This window comes from Cydia amplana, chromosome 3, assembly GCF_948474715.1.
Source record: "Cydia amplana chromosome 3, ilCydAmpl1.1, whole genome shotgun sequence".
Lineage (NCBI taxonomy): Eukaryota > Metazoa > Arthropoda > Insecta > Lepidoptera > Tortricidae > Cydia > Cydia amplana.
The window spans coordinates 9,936,829-9,957,992 of NC_086071.1; the positions used below are offsets into that span (position 1 = coordinate 9,936,829).

The 21,164-nt window shown below is 37.2% G+C and overlaps 1 protein-coding gene across 1 annotated transcript; it reads left to right on the plus strand.

The window, feature by feature from the left end:
- The first annotated feature begins 448 nt into the window (after window positions 1-448).
- Window positions 449-9,960, plus strand: LOC134662521 (uncharacterized). Its single transcript, XM_063518779.1, has 4 exons — window positions 449-603; window positions 7,381-7,587; window positions 8,420-8,562; window positions 9,847-9,960. The coding sequence occupies exons 1-4, from the start codon at window positions 517-519 to the stop codon at window positions 9,953-9,955; spliced, it is 546 nt and encodes a 181-aa protein (XP_063374849.1). The 5' UTR covers window positions 449-516; the 3' UTR covers window positions 9,956-9,960.
- Window positions 9,961-21,164: the final 11,204 nt, after the last annotated feature.

Consider the following 21,164-nt stretch of genomic DNA (forward strand, 5'->3'; position numbering starts at 1 on the left):
AATGAATAAGTATTAAATAGATTTCCATATTATGGGGCAGGCGTTGTTACTATCACCTATAAGGTATCGAGTTGTATTTTCAAGGTGACTTGAAATATTTTTGGTTAAAAGTATGAAATTCTGTAGCTGGATGAAATTGTAACACACGCATGAAATTGTTATATTTTAAGCTCATTGTAAGTGAACTTTTGTTCTTTATGAGTAATAAAAAATATTTAAACCCAAATAAATGTTAAAATAAACCGTGTTAGGTACCTACTTATTTAAATAAAGACGCACCTGATACAAATAGGATCTTAAAAGTAAAGAAAAGACCATGGCACGTATCAATCGGTTTTTTATATAAATCTCTATAAAAAGAAAACCGCTCCAGGGCGTGTCTGGCGTTTGACATGTTTTATTTAACATTACCCCCCAAACACTCCTACCACAAATATGCCGGTCGCTACATGCGCGCGCGTCAACCAGTCTCTCTGCGGCCGCTGTGCAAAGTGTTAGGACTTACTCGTAGGCAAAATGTGCGGGGAAATGGGAAAGGCGGTTCTGCGGGCGCTGACCGGCGCGCTGCTCTGTGGGCTCGTATCGGACGCTGCATATTTGCAGGTACATATAATAAACCTTATTTGTTTTATACCTATGTGGACAAAGTTGTTTTAACTCTTGATAATATTGATAACCGAGCAAGCGATTGATTCCAAAATTGAACAACGACTACTACGAGTGTTGAGAATTGCGTTCGAAAAAATAAATTTTGGGAGCTGCGAGGGTTTCAAGGTGGTGAAACTAAACAAACTTTGCCACCGAGCGAAAATAAAATTAGAAGTTTCATACTAAATGAATAGGTAATTTCAATAGCATGACTTTGGAAAAAGTAATGTCACAAAGCGGCTGTCCACACATGCCTAAGTAACTTGTAAGTGGATTCGGATTGGTAAGGGAATTGGTGCAGGATTGAGTTTGAAGTATTTATGTGTTTGACCTACTTATTAATTCAGTAATGTTTTTAAATCTGTGGGTAGCACCCCAATGGGCGTTGTGAAATTTTTTCTCATGTCACGGGTCCCGTCAAAAGTTTGAAAAACATTGAATTATAATGAGAATCTGACGAACGACTATACAAGTATTAAATGGTAATTTCAAATTAAAACCCACTATTGTACAAAGGGACGTGGGCCCTAATATTTTAAAAACTTTCACAAAAGCGATTCATAATTCGCATACAGTAAACTTTTGGTAATTGCCGTTTAAATCAGAGTTATGGCAATTAAGGTCGGGATACACCGAGTAAGTAGGTACTTATTTGAAAGTAAAATTACGAACTTTAGGCATATAAAATGATTTCAGGATTGTCATAGGACTGTCATTATTGTCGAGATTTTATTCTTTGAATTCCCGTTGCGCTATATTATTTACGTTTTGATTGATTGGTAGCAATGGGGACAATACTGCTTATTTTTTGCCAGTATTGCCAATTGCGATTGCGTAAATACCCTTGGAATAATGATAAATGAACCTCTATATACACCAGACTAATCACGACACGTGTTTCGGTTTTCTAAGGATGCTTTCATTATATACTTAATGGTGATATTGATAACTCTCTACCTACAAATAATAGGCATGCTTCTATTTCCTATAGATACTTAGTTGAAAACAAACATGTTATTTAGTGAAACAGCAAGAAAATAAATTGTAACATGCAGGCAAAAAGCACAGCTAGAGTTGGACCAATGCACTGCGTGTGCTATCAAAATCGTCGCAGACTTGTCTTGGTCTAACTCTATTTACGTAAACTTTAGCGTTATTGAGTGGAATAAAAAACAAACTGTGTCTACCTATGGCAAAATGGAGTCAGGGTATTATTACCTTATACGCACGGTATGCGTGTGTAGAGTATCCAGAAAATTAAGCCGACATAACCCATCATTAATATGTCCCCTATGCGCAGGCGACCTTTAAATATCTAGTAGCAATAACTCCCTTCTCATAAGGGAGCACTAACTTTTGCAATTTTCTCTCCTCGCAGAGCCCTCAAAGGCAAATTACTGTTGGTTGAATTTACTCTGAATTTCGTACCAGAAGGCCTGTTTTTTAGTTCCATTTCTTTGATCAAGCTGTTCAAAGTGGAAATTGTTTCAAACTTGGAGTCGCTACAGAATTGGTATTCAGGGGTAATTTTACAAATTCTCACCTCGAACGAGGTTTTTTCAGGCTTTCATTGAATTATGAGCGAGTGTCTGTTTGATCTCCGAAGTCATTTTCATTTTACCGGAAGTGTTTTTAGAAGTGTATGAATCTTGAGAATGCATTATTTATATTTATGTCGGAAGAGATGATTATAAATTATAAGTGGTTTGGAATTTTGATCTCTTATAGCTTGCTTTAATCTTTTTAAACTCTGTCGTGGTATTTTCCTAGAACAAATCATTTGTAGATTTCCTCCTGTTTATTAAAGTGCTTACAATGTGTAGTGCTTATAAGCCCTAATACAAAACAAGGTTTTGACTATTTTTTACTGCGCCAGCTGGATGAAAAAGTTGCATTTTATCCACAAGAGTGGCAAAGTAAGTTAATGCGAAATTTGAGATTGTTGGCTTGTAGGGTGAACTATTAAATGTTGATTTTGAATGCTTACTCGTATTTTGAACGATTTAAAAATCAATGCCCAAGATTCTACTTTTCAAACAGTGGTTCATTGAGTGCAATGCAATGGCATAAAATATTAGTGTTGTTTTGTGTAATAATTAGTTACATTTAATAATTTTATTTTAGTATCATATGTTGCTAGTTATATTACAAAATATAAAAAAAAATTGTTATACCGATACTTTAGTGTCATATGTGGGACTGTGCAAGGGTGTCACCGCACGTCGCGTCCCACACCAGGGCTCTTCCTAATTTCCACGGCACTAACGTGGCTTCGTCGGGACGCCAAAGTATTTTACCTTTATATAAAAACTTGTTAAGATAATCTTTAATTCCTTTTACCCGGATTTAAAAGTTTCGAATAAAGAAACATCAACAAATACGGCGGGAATCATTAGTTTAATTATTTAAGACTCTGAAGTTTGAAGTAATAAGTAAGAAAATTAAAAGTTTGTTAGCGTGTAATAAAATACTTACCCGCCATGAAGTTTTTCTGAGTTCTCACTCAGGGCAAGTTTAATATTAAGCGTTGCTGGATATTAATTTACGTTTTTCATACCTGACGTTAACAAGAAAGCTGGCGTGACGTGGTACGCGTTTGCATTAAGTCTCATTTTGTATGGGATTTTGAACAGCGCGCCAAGCAGGACGTTTTGGAAACTCAAAATCCCATTCAAAATGACACTTAACGCAAACGCGTACGTCACATCACGACACGCTATCGAATGAAATTTACACTAGGGGTACTGAACTTCAAAGTAATGCAATATAAGTATGTATAGTTTGTAGCTTTCTAATAGAGCCCGAAGGCTAATCCTATTGTCTATTGTTAAGTAAAACCGCTCGTGCCACGTGCCACAACCACCTGCATAAAAAATCGGTACTTCGGTTACTGAGTGCCGGCGAGTCGAACGCTACAGAACCAGTCTAAAATGTGTCATCGAGATGCGTAACAAAGGCGCGTTATCGGAGAGCGCACCTACACTGGTTTTTTGAGCGTTGGACTAGCCTGCGCTCAGGTGCCAAATAGAATAATTAGGACCCTTTTTTGCAGGTAAGTAGCACGTGCGGTTTTACTGAACAATAGACAATAGGATAAGCCTTCGGGCTCTACTAGAAAGCTACAAACTATACCTAACTGTGACAACTAATTTTTATTAATGACAGTCATTCGTACTAAATATTTAGTGTGCTGACAGTGTTGGCGGTATAAAGTATCAATGCAATTAAATACCTACTAATTTCGTAACGAATCAGTAACATTAAGCCTCAACAAAATAAAATTTATAGTTTGATGGTTCATTATTTTGTAAGTGGGTAGATTTGCACAGCATAATTTTTCCTCAGTCACCCGTTGACCACGAACGCTGTAAAGGGTTCGACACGTCGGGATGTAGAATAAATTCAATATACACGATATAATCCGTTTTAGGGTCAATTTTTGAAGAGGGTATTTTTTCGACATTTGTATGGCATTTTTTTATTTTTGGAAAATTTGATTTATAATCATCGATTTAGGAAGGATTTTTAACAACAAAAAATATACTGTACGAGGCACCACTCTACTTTTTATAGTTAGCTAGATATGGATGTCTGAAGATCGACATACACATTTTTATTTCGACTGTGTACCAACATATGAAGCGTCCATACAAATGTATCAAAATATATCAAAAGAGATTATTAAGTACATAAATAAAACTGTTTCCGCGTGCATACTTAATGGTGATAGACGCCCAACGAACCGCACTATTGCGTCGTAAAGTTAATTTAATCGTTATTCAATAGACAAAGAAGATTTTGGGGGGTATCTTTAAGTCATAACAAAACAAGTGCCGCGCGGGACAACGATAAAAAGGCTTCTCTTAAATAACGCATTAAATTATCGAAATGACTAAATAAATTCTCTAGAAAATGCTCTTTATAAAAATATAAAGCTATTCATAATACGTTGCCTACATCCAAAGTTATGATTTTTTAAATTGGGCAATGCCGCCACTGGGACACGCGAAAAACGGCAAATTTCGCCGTTTTTGGACCTTCAATGCGATTTTGTCAGAAACAAATAATTTTGAAGGTACAGTTGTACATTATTTTTATAGTTTATAATACACTGAATGAAAATACATATATACATATCTAGTCTTTAAGTCCTATGGACTTCGAGTTTTAGCCGTGGGACAGCAAAAAATGCCTATTTGAAAATTGACCCTTTAATAGTTTTACTTCATGAATAACTATCGCGGTAACCAAAGACAATATTATTCGTTCCATTTCTTAGTTCTAAAGTAGACTCCGGCAAGTATTATGAATTTTACATGGATATATCCCAAGATCTTTTCAATAAATTTTACCTCTGTGATATATATCGAAAAGTACTCCAAAACGGGCCTGGGCCGTTTGCGCAACGCCGGGCGGCCGTGAGGCGCGCGCGCAGGGCTTTTCGAAAGGTCTGTTTTGCAATTGTCTGGATGTAGGACTAGTTATTTAGAGGGATCAATTTCGCAATTTAAAATTTAACGAAAATTAAAAATGCGCGTTTATGCTTAATTTTTTTTATGATTAGTCAGTATTTTAGTAGCTACCTATATGTGTATACTACCACTTGAAAATTACTTTGTCAACTGTGCACTAATTTTCTAATTATTTTTCATCTTAGGTTCGGAATTTACAATATGGATATAAAAATGAAATACAAAAAAGCATACAAAACCATATGTTATTTTAAACAGAATTTAATTTCTATACAAAAAATTGTTATTTAAATTCTGATAATGTTTACACGTATTTTCAATTGGGTACGAGATTAAGACTAATTTTCCATATGATTAAATGTGCTTTTTAAGACTTGTACTTGTTGCAGATGACATTTTAATGTGTTAATTTTGTTAAATACATACCTACATATTTTACTTTATAAATTAACATAGCACTTATGTACCTATATCCAATTACAATAAAAACTAATTAAACAACCACTTTACAACTTACAACACAAACAAACACTTTTCTGAAAACCGCATCAAAATCGGTTCAGCCAAACGCGAGATAATCGCGAACAAACATACATAAGGTGTATTCGGGTATTTCCGAATGACGAATAGTGGCGGATATAATTCCGAAAGCAGACTCTTACTACAACGGAATATGAGTGATTTTACAATGATTTTCGGGATTACCCGATTTCCGGAATTACCCGAATACACCTTACATACATACGGGTCAAACTGACAACCTTTTTTTTTGAAGGCTGTTAAAAAGACGTTCACCAATAATAGAACAACACAGTCGTGTACGATGCGAAGTTGCATAAAGCTGTTACAGATAGACCCTCATTACGTCTCTTATGGAACTAGTTCTGTTCGTATGAGCTAGAAAGTTAATTGTGATACGTAACCATTATATAAGTAAGTCAATGTCGCCTTGTGATTTATATCTTGCCAGGTTAAATGTTGTTATTTCTTAATTTTTGATACCTAGGTACATATGCCACATGTTTACCGATCTAAAATAAAGTTTCATATTTTATTCGTTTATTATATTAAATAATATTGTTACAATTACAATAAAGGTACTTACCTAAAGGTAACCTAAAGGTAAAATGAACAAAACGAAATACATAATATATCATACTCGAAGTACTTTTACCTACCTATCTATATACATAGTGACTTAAAGTACCTAATTTATCTTCAGTTTTTGTACATACTCGTACTGACTTTTTAGCAATTGACATAGGTAATACACATAGGTACCTAACACATTAGTTATTTAATCACGTGTGTCTAATGATCAGATATTGTCAATTCTGTAGCAATTTAGTGCAGCCTTGTTGCATTAAACTGGTAACTACATATAAAATTTAAGATGAAATAATTAATTTGGACGTATTGTCTGCTTCTGTGTTACAATAAAGTGTTCAACCTGAATTCATAATTAGGAAAGAGGAGACTCTTTCCTACAAAATTTACGATTATTTAATTTATGATGTCTGGTAGTGACATGTCCAGCGAGCTGCAAAATTGTATGGATATATTATGTATGACTACATTTATAAAGTGGCCCTGCAATTTTGCTGTGGGGTGTACAAAAGCAAAAATATAAAAAAAACAACGGGTTGCACTCCGGGAGTGCCAACAGAAGTAAAAACTCAATGACTAGTCCAAAATGTCTGCAGCACTACTTATGTATAATTAACCCTCCTTTCTATTGAAAAACTTTAGTTCTGAAATTGCTGGTCAGTGAGCTTGTTTAAAATTCGAAATTCAAATTTGTAGCGTTAATTGTTTAAAATTCGAATAGAAATTGTAAAGTTACCTTGCAGACCTCGTATCTGAATATATTGGTCATGATATTTTAAGATTTATTCACCAGTACTAGAGTTCACTTTTATTAGCGATTTCATCAAGATGTAGCTTTATTGAATTATGTCATTGAGTTTTTCTTTATTGATTTAAATGCCATCTAAATGAGTGGCCATCTAAACCTTACGGTCACGTGATCGCCTTCGCTGTCTCGAGTTTATAATTTTTTCCCTACTTACCTCAAAAAGTGCCCAGCGCCGCTAAAGAAGTTTTCACTTCAATAAAACGAAATTTATGTTAGGACTGACAAAGTTGTTCAAAAATGTATTTGGCTTGTCATCAACTCATCAGCTAATATTCAATGTTTTGCAAGTATCGATTGTCTACCAATTCTTAAATTTACGTTTAAAAATATTACATTTTGTTCCAGAGTTACGAGCAGTATCCTATCCGTTATGAGCAAGCTGTATACCGCAAGCCCCTCCGCGAACACGAGAAGCCGCAAGACTTGCGCAACGTGCCGGGGGTCCCCGGCGTAGACTACCCCGTCTACCATGAAGTTCCCGAGACTGGCTTCTCTTGTGCACACGTGCCTGTACACCCTGGAATGTACGCTAATGTAGAAACTGGATGTCAGGTAAATATCGAGCCAGATGCATTTGTTTTAAATTACGATCAAGTGTACTGACCAAATTGTATAGATTTCGAATTTTAGGTATTTAGTTACATCACTGTAGCAAACAAACATACCGCCCTCAGATCGTTGGCGGTTAACTGTAAGCTAAAATATACGATGTGGAAACATCTAAAATAGTAACGTTAATATGTAATTACGTATATGTTACAGTATATAACGTTATATAACAGCCAATATGGGACCACCATAAGACTCCAGTATTTATTTATATCGCTGGTTGAGACAAACTCAAAAACCCAACGCAGGCATATAATATTCCGTGACGAATTTTAAATTTTATTCCTTCGCCATAGGCGCCAAATTAAATTGGAACCACGCCTAAAAATTCTAGGCCTGTTTATACAAACAAAGCATCGTATTGCAATTTGCAATGCCCCTATGCAACTGGCCCCGGGCCACAGATTAATTATCCATTCGGACACAACCCAGACACAAAAGGTCCAGCAAGTGCCTAGCCCCCGGGCACAGTTAACGGTTTAAAACAACATTGAACATTGGAGGGTTGGACCCAGACTTGTTGCCCCTTAATAAGTTGAACTTATAATTTTGTTTATTTAGGTACCTACTTAACGAATAAGAAATTGAGAAATTGTGATATTTGTGATGTAGGTAGTCTAAGAAGGTTTACTTTAATGAAAACTGAAATCGAAAAAGAAAAAGAAAATGTTATCCTATTAAGTATATGCGTTACCACAGATAAGTTTGAAGCCCAAGCCAAACATTGCAACATCGGTTAACAGTTAATAATAATGATTGTTTCCTAATTTCCCAGGCCTACCACGTGTGCCACGACGGGCGAGAAGGCCACCAAGGGGCATCTTTCCTTTGCACTAACGGCACACTCTTCGACCAAGAGAAGTTTGCCTGCGACTGGTGGTACAACGTCGACTGTGGCCAGGCTATAGCACATTACAAGTGAGCGTACACGCATTTTTGATTCAATAAGATTTGCAGATAAATGGAATACTTTTTTTACGGATATTTAAACTTATTATACAGGGTTATTTTTGGACCGTTAGCCAGGTTGTGCGAGGTGATTAGGTAGGCCATACTGAACAACTTTTTCTATGGGACCAACTCCGAAATCACAAAAAATTTTTTTGGCCGTTTCATAGATTTTGGTCGAGTGGATGTCGATGTTTTCTATGGGAAGGCCAAATTTTTCTTTTGGGATTTCGGGGTTGGGCCCATAGAAAAAGTTGTTCAGTATGACCTACCTAATCACCTCGCACAATATGGCTAACGATCCAAAAATGACCCTGTATGTGTAGGTAGAGTGTTCGGAAAGAGAAGAGTCGTGGTATGTAATGGGCCCCATACATTCCATGACTCCTCTCTTTAGGCACAGACTCTACATAAGATAACTCGGGGCCTCGGGGCTTTTTGGAATTGTTTTTTCTCATTTGACGCCTTGATATAAAGTGTTCATCAGGGCTATAACCGCGAAATAGTTATTTGTACAACAAGAGATCAAAGTTTGATATTTCTTCGAGTGCTTATTTTGAGTCCCGTGCAAGCGAAAGATTCTATACTACTTTAGAATCTTGAGCGTAGTAAGGGACTCAAAAGCGCACGTGATGCAAATAACTTTGATCTCGTGTAGTTCACAAAACTTTTCACCTCAGCAGTGAGAACATATTAGAGAACCCGAAAAATGTATTCCTTATTCATCACTTACCTATTCACCCATGTTTTCTTAAGATATACCAACAATTAAGTTTTCAACTCAGCAGATCGAATAAGGGTACTTTGCTACTTAAAAACAGTGAGCAAAATCGCATTTTGCTCATTTTGTCTCACTCAGTGAGCAAAATGCGATTTTGCTCACTGTTTTTAAGTAGCAAAGTACCCTTGTTCGAGCTGCTGAGGTGAAAATCGAATTTCGCAAATTGCGGGCATTTTTCTCTGTCACTCTAATTATGTCTTTATTGGAGTAAAAGAGAAAGATCCCGCAATTTGGGAATTTCAGTTTTCGCCCCTAGCCCGGTCATTTTATTTAAATATTCGATTTAATGTCAAAATTTATGGATTTCCATGCAACACGCTTATCTCTAAATACAATAGCTTTAATGCAGTTTGAGATATGGACCTCACAATATTAACATATCAAATAAGCAAGAAAATTTAATAAATATCTCACTACACCTACATTAAAGTCGGCTCCAACGCCAGCATTGTATTCAATTCTTTTTTTTCCAGATTAAATGCAGATCCCCGTAAAAACCCCTACGTCCCAAAACCAAAACACGAAGAAGAATTAGAACACGAAGCACCTCTCGGCATTCCCTATAAAAGGATTTACCATTAAATTTATACTGTCATAAACATTTCTATTGCTTGCATCGTTCTACATATTGGATCCTCAAAAAAATGTAATGGATGTATTCAACTCCTTAATGATAGTATATCTCAGGGGTCACTAAATTTTCTTTAGGGGTCCGGTTCTTAAAATAAAATGACTATCGCGGTCTGTTTCTACTTTGAAAAATACATTTGGTGACCCCTGGTATATCTTGTGCAAAAGGTTTTTGTATCTGTAATCATTTTCATGTTATCATCCTAGCCTTATCCCTCTTAGGTAATAAATGTGCTCATAAAGGAGTTCATTGTTGGAGTTCTTTGACGAATTGGCTCAGGCACTAGTTTTAAACAAAAAGATTGCTATCTGCCTCCAAAATTAATACTACCTAGCTACTATTACTATTACTACTGTATCAAAAATGTTTCATCATAAGATTAGTACTTAGTTAAGTAGTAAGTTTAGAATTTTATGATTACCATTCTCATGCATTCGATTATTTATTTGCTTTGCCTTTTAAATTGTGATTATATGTCTAAACAGGAAATATAAATCATTTTTGTTAATAAATATATAGGTACCTATATGCCTTATCTTTTAATATACTCACTGTTAATTGGTTGCTGGTTGCTGATTTCGGAAAACTTTTATTATTGTATCGTTTTTTACCAATGGAAATAAAATGCGTTTCTAGTTTAGTGTGCGTATTTTTTTTAAATCCTACTTTTTACCCGAAGCTGAGTTATGATTTTAGCTATCTCTGTCATATTGCTTTCAAATTTATTTTACATTGTTAAATTTGACAGATCGCGATACCCAAAATTGGCTGTAAGTATGATAAAAAACCTTTAAAAAATAAACTAACTTATCTATAAAATAAAACTAAATTAAAACTAAAAACTAATACTAAATTACATTAAAGAACATTAGAATTAAAAATTAAATAAATTAGTACCTACCTATAAATACTGTATAAAAAAAAACCTATAAAGGGCCCAATCATTAAATAAGTAAAATTAGATAAACAAACAGACTATTCGTCTCGCCTCGCCTTCGTGGTTTCGCAATTGTATTTTTTCCAGATGTAGAATAAACGCGGGCTGGACCAGGGACCTATTATCTTTACAACCGCAGGCGTTAATTTGAAATAAATCCTTGTCTCTTAATTTTTTCTCGAGGATAGCTCTCTAATTACTTTTTTATTTTTTGTTAGACAAATTGAAATCTTAATTGACATCTTGGAATATTGAACAAACTTCGCGCAATGTTCGTGACGATCGTGACGGCGGTGACTATTTGTTACATAGGTATTTAAAGAGAAGAAGCTTCAGTAGGTACATATATTACGTGTTTATAGTAATTAGATAGACAATATGTATCAGGGACAATTATATTATACCGTTATGTAATCTTACGTATTATATAATCCTTCAAACAACCATTGTGTGTTTGCGCGTGGGCTCAAATTGAAACTCAGGTCAGCGCCTACACAAATTCACATAGCAAAAGCAACGAGCTCCGCTTGATTGCGAGCGAAACAATTCCCAGGCGTGAACTGCACACGTGTCGCCGGTCACACATGGTACCTAACAAATAAAAAAAAGCTTGTTAGGAAAAAACCCATCTAATTCGTGTTATCACACTTTTTATTAAACGAAACTTTATCATACTAGCAAAAAGCAGAGCTTTGTAGAATAAGGGCTCGCGGAGTTTTTCTAAAGTCTATTTTTTTATTCGGTAGACTGAAATGACAGTTAATAGTATGAAATGACATTTCATGTTCATACTATTAACTGTCGTTTCAGTCTACCGAATAAAAAAATAGACTTTACCTAAACGTACCGGACTTTGATCCAGTCCGAGGCTTGTTCCATGTTCGATCGAGTAGGTATGTAATAAGTCCGTTAAAGACGCAGCTATAAGTGAGAGCAAGAAAGAAATATACCTACTAATTGGACTCCGGTCGCTGTCCGGTACGTCTGTCTGTTACCGCTTTTACTTTGTCCATTAAAAACGTGTCCGGATGACAAAATCAAATTGCCAATATCATCCACACGTAATATACAATTTCATAAGCGCTTTATTAGTTACATCCTACACGGTCGCCCAGTACTTTTTGTAAGGAAGCCAACTGGCTTTCCTACATAATGTTGGGTCAGCGAGCCAATATCCTTGAATTTATTAATGCGTCCACACCACACAATTGAGCGTAAAACTATCCCGTCTGGACACCTACACCATCGTGTGTCTATATTGCAACAAACCTGAGTTCCACTAAATACTGCCAGGGTTCAGCTACAGCTCTATCTTGGGTACTGCTCTCCCAAGTGCTAAAAAAAACGAGTCGGATGACCAAAACAGCGTTTGCCTATGTTGCCCCAAACCTGAGTTCCAAACTGCCAGGGTTCAGCATCAGCTCTATCTTGGGTACTGCTCTCCCAAGTGCTCATTCTGATGAGTCGGATGTCCAAAACAGCGTGTATCTATGTTGCACCAAACCTGAGTTCTACTAAGTACAGCCAGGGTTTAGCATCAGCTCGTCAGCTCTATCTTGGGTACTGCCCTCCCAAATGCCCATCAAGCCGAGTCGAATGACTAAAACAGCGTGTGCCTATGGTGCACCAAACCTGAGTTCCACTAGGTACAGCCACGGTTCAGAATCCGCTCTATCTTGGGTACTGCTCTCCCAAGTGCTCATCAAGACGTGTTAGTGACTAAAACAGCGTGTGCCTATATTGCACCAAACCTGAGTTCCAATAGGTACTGCCAGGGTTCAGCATCAGCTCTATCTTGGGTAATGCTTTCCCAAGTGCTCATTCTGACGAGTCGGATGTCCAAAAGAGCGTGTATCTATGTTGCATCAAACCTGAGTTCCACTAGGTACAGCCAGGGTTCAGAATCCGCTCTATCTTGGATACTGCTCTCCCAAGTGCTCAAAAAAACGAGTCGGATGACCAAAACAGCGTTTGCCTATGTTGCCCCAAACCTGAGTTCCAAACTGCCAGGGTTCAGCATCAGCTCTATCTTGGGTACTGCTCTCCCAAGTGCTCATTCTGATGAGTCGGATGTCCAAAACAGCGTGTATCTATGTTGCACCGAACCTGAGTTCTACTAAGTACAGCCAGGGTTTAGCATCAGCTCGTCAGCTCTATCTTGGGTACTGCCCTCCCAAATGCCCATCAAGCCGAGTCGAATGACTAAAACAGCGTGTGCCTATGGTGCACCAAACCTGAGTTCCACTAGGTACAGCCAGGGTTCAGAATCCGCTCTATCTTGGGTACTGCTCTCCCAAGTGCTCATCAAGACGTGTTAATGACTAAAACAGCGTGTGCCTATATTGCACCAAACCTGAGTTCCAATAGGTACTGCCAGGGTTCAGCATCAGCTCTATCTTGGGTAATGCTTTCTCCCAAGTGCTCATTCTGACGAGTCGGATGTCCAAAACAGCGTGTATCTATGTTGCATCAAACCTGAGTTCCACTAGGTACAGCCAGGGTTCAGAATCCGCTCTATCTTGGGTACTGCTTTCCCAAGTGCTCAAAAAAACGAGTCGGATGACCAAAACAGCGTTTGCCTATGTTGCACCAAACCTGAGTTCCAAACTGCTAGGGTTCAGCATCAGCTCTATCTTGGGTACTGCTCTCCCAAGTGCTCATTCTGATGAGTCGGATGTCCAAAACAGCGTGTATCTATGTTGCACCAAACCTGAGTTCTACTAGGTACAGCCAGGGTTTAGCATCAGCTCTGTCTTGGGTACTGCTCTCCCAAATGCTCATCAAGACGAGTCAGATGACCAAAACAGCGTGTGCATATGTTGTATTAAACCCGAGCTCCACTAGGTACTGCCAGGGTTCAGCATCAGCTATCTTGGGTACTGCTCTACCAAGTGATCATCATGACGAGTCGGATGTCCAACCCAGTGTGTGTCTATGTTGCACCAAACCTGAGTTCCGCTAGGTACAGCCAGGGTTCAGCATCAGCTCTATCGTACTGCTTTCCCAAGTGCTCATCAAGACGTGTCGAATTACTAAAACAGCGTGTGCCTATGTTGCACCAAACCTGAGTTCCCCTAGGTACTGCCAGGGGTCTGGGTCATTTTGTTGAACTGCACGCCGACGTTGCAATTGGCGTGCAGTCGGTGTGCAGTTCCCATACAAGTTGTAGTCGGGTTGTAGTCCGTCTGTACCGGCCCTAAATCACTGAAGTTTGTATTAATATGCTTATTTTTATTTATAATTTTAGCAGTTCCAAGCAATAGTAGTAACACTAAAACTGTTTCTCGAACTGAAAATACCTACCCGATTTAAGTTTGCTAACACAACATGACTGATCAGTTCACCGGCGTCACAGAACATACGATACATACATACGAGTAAATTGACCTCCGCAGTGAATATATACAGCAAGATTGAATGTTTCCAGTATTCACCGAAACTTAATTGCTAAATTGGGAATCAAACCGAGCGAAGCGAGATGGGTCAGAATCCAAAATTTTAACCCTTTTTAGGGTTCCGTACCCAAAGGGTAAAAAACGGGACCCTATTACTAAGACTTCGCTGTCCGTCCGTCCGTCCGTCCGTCCGTCTGTCACCGGCTGTATCTCATGAACCGCGATAGCTAGACAGGTGAAATTTTCACAAATGATGTATCTCTGTTGTCGCTATAACAACAAATACTAAAAATAAAATGAAATAAATATTTAAGGGGGGCTCCCATACAACAAACACGATTTTTTGCTTTATTTTTTGTTAATGGTGCGGAACCCTCCGTGCGCGAGTCCGACTCGCACTTGGCCGGTTTTTTGTATTCATCGTTGTTAGCACATAGTACATTAGCACGAATTTTAATTCATATTTTTCTAACAGATGGCGCTAGTAGTAATACAAAGTGTTATTCCTTTATTTTATTTTTTTAGGTTTATAAAATGATATTTTTATGTTTGATAACACATTTAGACATTAATTTAAATTACTATGTTAAATTTCAAACCTATCAGTGCGATAGTTTTTCCGTAAAGTGTACCACAATAATGCATAGTTTGTCGAATAGTGATAGGGCTCGCTTCGCTCGCCCTAATAAAATAGTAGGTATTTTTTGTATTTATTTATAATAAATAACGGTAACGTAATTTTAAATCTCTTCTTAATAATTGTACTCTGATTCGGAGCAAGATAAACCGTATAAGGAAAGTCCTTCTACTGAAGTACATACTCTTAAGTTAAGTAATTTTATTTAGGTATGTATTTGTTTTTTTCAGTATCTCTAATTGTTTATTTTAGTATTTCTTGCCCCATAGTTTCTCTAATCCCAACTTACCTTACACCTAGTACCTAGGTATATAGTAAGTACCTTGTCGCTTACCATAAAGACGAGATTTGCTTGTATTAATTTAATATTTTAAGCAAACATTCTAGTATAATATTACATAATATATAAGGAATGGTGGTATCATATATGTACCTAATAGTTATAGTCTATTTCGCGACATTCTGGCCGATTATTCTACCATGTTCTGTGCGATACTTACCTACTAAAAGTAACTCTGAATATATCAACATTTTGCCCTAACGAAAAACCGATATTATAAAACAATGCAAATTAAAACAACAGTCGTCGAACCGAACAAAACAACACCTGTGTCAATTTTCCCTATTTCTCCCTTTACAGGTAAATATTTTTTATAAGCGTACGCAATTGCAATCCTTATTAAGACAGCATTAGGGTCTGCAATAGTTTGATTGTTGTAGATCGTTGATTTGGTAGCAGTGAGCGTAACATTGTTTGACGGCACACGTTTTCTGTAATAGTCAATGAAACAATGCAATGGCCATCCATGGCCATCTATTCCTATTCCATATCGAGCATAGGTGAGTCGGTCTGGTGAACCAGTGTACATGGTCTCGAGATTCGTATCAGAGGGACCACTAGTTCTCCTGAAATAGGACTTGCGTTCGGAAAGCGATTGAAATACAGCTTCTGATAACGTCAGCAAATAAAATGAAAGTTTCGCGTTTCGAACATTTGGTTGACGACCGATTACGGGTGAAAGAATTTGGGTGCAGTGTATGCAAGTGTAAAGTGATTTTAGGTAAAGGGTAGAAATGATAACGCGGCAAAATACTTTTAGTAGGTACATTAAAAAAAAATCATCTGAAAAAAATTACATTATATGTACTTAGGATGCACATACGTATAAACGGCAAAAACGGAACTCGTAATCAGTTGAACCTCCCCTCTCTCCCCAAATTCAATTTTTAAATCGGGGTTACAAAATCATTAAAATAACCAGTTTAACAAAAAATCTAGATTCACTAAACTGTAAGAAAGTTTTGACATATGAGTCAGCTCAAAACAATCCTGGGGCTTACACATAGCCAACTACCTACTAAACTATTTCTATCAAAATGTTTTAACCCGCTGCCTATGGCGTACTTATTAAAGAAATATAGGTATCCTCACGTGCACCTAGTTATTTCTCAACACACGCTGCTTATATTAAACCATGTTAGCTTTCCAATTTTAGCGGTGTCAGTCGCATTCGCTTCCAAGAAAATTCGTTTTCAACATAAGAAAACTCTAGACTGGCGTTTAGAATGCAAAATCCTATCGTTCGGAAATGGGCGTCCCGCTGTGTCCGGTGTCTCTCACTTTACGTAAACACTTATCTAACAAAATAGAAATTAACTAAAAATAAAGCGAAATGAGCCTTGTGTCCTTGAGTTACAGTTGTGGGGAACTACACAGAAAATTTTGGCACACCCACACGTGACAAGACAGGACCCTCTTTCAATTGGAAACATCTGTCGCGTCGATCCTGTAGGGACACGAGGATTTATGTCGAGTGGAAACTAAATAAGTAATTATCACAAGGAGAGGATAAAAAAACTACTTCTTATGTAACAAATCTTAGTCTCCTGTAATTTATAGGAAGGTATATAATAGGTATCTGTCCACAACAAATATATTTGTCACTGTATTGTATCAATCAATCAAGACGGTCTCCGAATGTGAATTATATTGAATGGAATTATGTGTATTCCAAACACATCTAATATGGGGCATTATCTATGAAAAGGGACCTTATTGTCGATGGCGCTTACGCCGCACAGCATCGCGCGGCATTGTATTTAATATCGGAGCATCGTTAATAATGGCGTAAGCGCCATCGACAATAAGGTCCCTTTTCATAGATAACGTCACGTATTTTAATCACTATTTGTTACTGCCTAAATAAAGTATCTGACCTCAAAAGGTTATTTGTTTTACACTAGCTAATATTAATACCCGCGCAAGCAAAACATTCAAACTTTGCTCCCTAGTGTATCTCGGCCGAGAAAAAAAAGTGTTCTCGGCCGGACCTTAGTTTTTTGTTAGAGGATCGGGTATCGAACTATTTATGTACATATACTATACTAGTTTGAACGGAACCCTCGGTGCGCGAGTCCGTTACTTACTTTTTTTTGTTATTTCCGCGTTTTTCGTTGTGTATGAAAATCTTAAATTATTATTACGTTCATTCTAAAGCAAGGACGCGAAACATGAAGAATCGCGTACATTGACCCGCCTCTTCCTATCTCAATCGCACGCGCATAATATCAATATATCATCAGTCATGCGCGGGACAGAAAATACCTAATCACGCGCGTGCGATAGAGAGACGAGGAGCGACTGAAAATTGAAAAGTTCGCAGCCTTAGAAAAAAAATGAAAGAGAGTATTAAAGTAAATGTTAATTATTAATCGCTAATATTTAAACTGCCAAAGAGGCGGGACAAAAAGTAGCATTGTTTTTTTTTAATTTTTTTTTCTGGCTTAGGACGCGAATACTTCAGCCTCGTAGGAGTTCTTCCTTCTTAGCGCCCTTAAGTTATTTATTAAATTCGCGACTAGTTAATGCCGTTGACTATATGAAACAATAATAACATAAAAATATCTAAAAAACACACCATAAAGTTGCAAAAACCATTGTATAAAAAATACCAGCGCGCATGCCTCTTAAAAAACGTATCTTTTCTTTACGATCGCAAACGCTCCTCCGTATTCCCGCCTTAACAGAACAACATTGCATAATAAAGGGAATCTTTCATTAAAAGGGCTTTTTGTCAGTTCGGGGCTAATTCCACGAATCTGACACAGGCTTCATATTTAATTTACACCGGCATTATGATTCCAGGGCCGGATTTGAGCCGGCCGTTTCGCCCGTTTTACAACACCCAGCAGAGTCGTTTGGGCCGGACTCTGTAATACAGTGTTCCATTTATATCTAATTTGTGGTTATGGGGCATTAAGGATTGATTATTATGTAATGCGCAATTGAATTTGGAATTCGATTTTCTCACGTTAACGAATTTATCACCACGTTCGGTTTATGTCGTTTAGTAAGTGTTTTACGGTTAACTTTGGTGATATAGTTTCCCGGCGTTTAACGGTGGCTCAGCAGTGCCTTCAGACTCTTTAGAGATCGTTTACTTGAATATTAAAAACATTTAAGGCTCTATTTCGACAGGCACTCAACGAATATTGTCGAAAAGTCATGTTGGAACTAGAGATGCCCCGAATAGTGGTTTTGGCCGATTACCGAATATTCGGCCCCTCCCTCGGCCGAATACCGAATATTCGGCATGACATGCGAACATTTTGAATCACAATTATTATGAAAACTGATCGCTAACAAAGCTCAACGTTAGATGACGTTATCTAAGATATATTTTTGTTGAACAGCATTAATGAACAAACAAAATAGACTCATTATAAAAATAAAAAGTTTTTTAATAAAAAAGTGCTCAAAAAAGGGTCTTCGTATTTAACAACTTTCCGAGAACACATTCTAAGTACCTATACCTACATAGTTTTTGGTCATTTTTATTCTGAAATTTTTCTTTTTAAGTAGGTGCAACAGATATTCGGTATTCGGCCGAATGGTAGGCAACATTCGGCCGAATACCGAATATTCGGCAAAGTGGCCGAATAGGCCGAATACCGAATAGTTGCCGAATATTCGTGGCATCTCTAGTTGTAACGATCTTGCATCCAGAAGAGCTTTTTTAGGGTTCCGTGGTCAACTATAGTGTGTTTTTTTTTTCAAATATGAAGTACTGCCTATCTTAGGAAATAGTAGGTTCAAAAAATAAAATAAAAACTTGTACATACATACAATGATGATGGATCGGTTCAGCCGTTTCTGAGTCTTCGCATAAAATCACCCCTTACTAGGTAAATAATGAATGATGGAGTGCTGCGAAGATTGCCCTTTTGCTGTTTAAATGTCCATAGCATCCAATAAAACCCTAGGTACATTAACCCAGCATTAACCATACAAAAATGTATTCGTAAAATATACTGCCTACTCATTTTTTAAATTTGGCTCAAATTAAATTAGGTACCTAAGTATAAGCTATTGGACCGTTGTGACTCTTTTTATGTTTTAAAATGCTAGTGCTAAAAGCCGGTTAAAAAGAAACTGACTTCAGAAACAATGCAATAATTTTCTCGTCTTCATTAGGAGTTCCACTGCAACCAACCAGAGAAAAATACATAGATTACTCACTCTATACATCAGTTTTAGTACCAAAAAGACTATTAGCATCTAGCATCGAGTAGCTGAACTATCAGTACTGCTACTTGATAATAGATGTAGCATCGACCGGAAAATCTTATGCTGTTGAGATAAGACTTTCCGTTTGGTGCTACATCTATTGTCAAGTAGCAGTACTGATAGTTCCGCTACTCGATGCTAGATGTAGACACTGAAATTAACTGATGTATGGAGTGAGCACTCTTGTCTTACTATATTTCTCTATGACTGCAACAAAAACTTTCCGAGAACACATACAGTAACTATAAAAATACCCACAATTCCCAAAATTTACCAAGATCCTCATTAGACCCTACCCAAGATGACAATGGGGTCAAAATTATTTTCCAAACGGGCGATAGTAGTCTAATAAACAAGAAGTCATTTATTTGTACCACTCGCCTTCGAGGTAACGGGGTGTTGGGGGTCTGACGCCATAACTTTTATAAGGGAGGTGGGACGTAGAATTAGGGAGAGGACCTCTGATGCTCGCGCGGGTTCGTACCTGGTGCAAAGGCTGGCCATCGCTATCCAACGTGGCAACGCGGCAAGTGTCATGGGCACCTTTGCACCCGGTACAACTCGCGGAGGTCTTTTTGATTAAAATATTTTAATATTTAGATTTATTTAAGTTATTTTTGTATGATTTTTTATATACCATTAACCTTTTGTATAATATAATACATATAAATATACAAACAATACGAGTAAATATTTGCAGTGATTATTTAAACATTAATTACCTACAATTATGTATCTCCTAACCCTGCATGTTTTAATAATGACAAAAACACTTCTTATACACCTCCGTCCATTAATATGTAGAACAGATTTTTTTGTAACTTAATTGCCTGGAAATATTTAGCAAGGCAGCAGGGAAATTCAAAATGTTACCTACAGTCCCGTCAAATATGCGGGGCCGGCCCAACTGGAATTAAAATACCAAGTGCCTTCGCAATTTTGCGCGAAACTTCAAAATTATCCCAGCAATATTAATTTAGTACAAAAAATAAAAACTGTGACCTTTTTCAACGAAGCTCGCTCAAGTGTTTCAATTAAACAAATTAAATGTTCGACGCATCGGCTTTCAGAAATTAATTTGGACGCTTCGAAGGGCGATAGGTATTTTTTTAATCACCTCAGTGCTGGTTTCTGAAAATGGTTTGATCAGGAGGCGTATCATGGTCGCATTTTTATCACTTGTCATGCTATGCGTCACTTTCGCACTTACCTATTTTTTAGAACGTGACAGCCATGGTGACAAATGATAAAGAGCCGGCCATCTTAGCCCTACAGTTCTTCATACGCGACGGAGCGATAAATTGAAATGTGTTAATCCGAAATACCTTACGATTCAGATAATAGATAATTGAATGTATCGTTCGGATCGCAGACAGTTGAATAAATAAAAAATAAATATAAATGAACTCACTCCCAAATGCTTTATATTTTCAATTACCTTTTATTTATGTAGATGTGTGACGTTCATAGTTGACAAAACTAAAATATTATCCAATGATTTTGACAACTTGACAAGTTGGCGTCACCCAAACGACATACTAAATATAGGTTCCGTAACCTATACTTAATGGCTCACGATCGTGCGCCTGGTACCATATTTACCTCATTTTACTTACATATTTTA

Excerpts from the sequence above, each read along its gene's own strand:
- LOC134662521 (XM_063518779.1), top strand. The coding sequence starts at position 517 with ATGTGCGGGGAAATGGGAAAGGCGGTTCTGCGGGCGCTGACCGGCGCG. Across the intron at positions 7,588-8,419 it reads ATGTAGAAACTGGATGTCAG|GCCTACCACGTGTGCCACGA; the intron begins GTAAATATCGAG and ends CTAATTTCCCAG. Across the intron at positions 8,563-9,846 it reads CAGGCTATAGCACATTACAA|ATTAAATGCAGATCCCCGTA; the intron begins GTGAGCGTACAC and ends TTTTTTTTCCAG.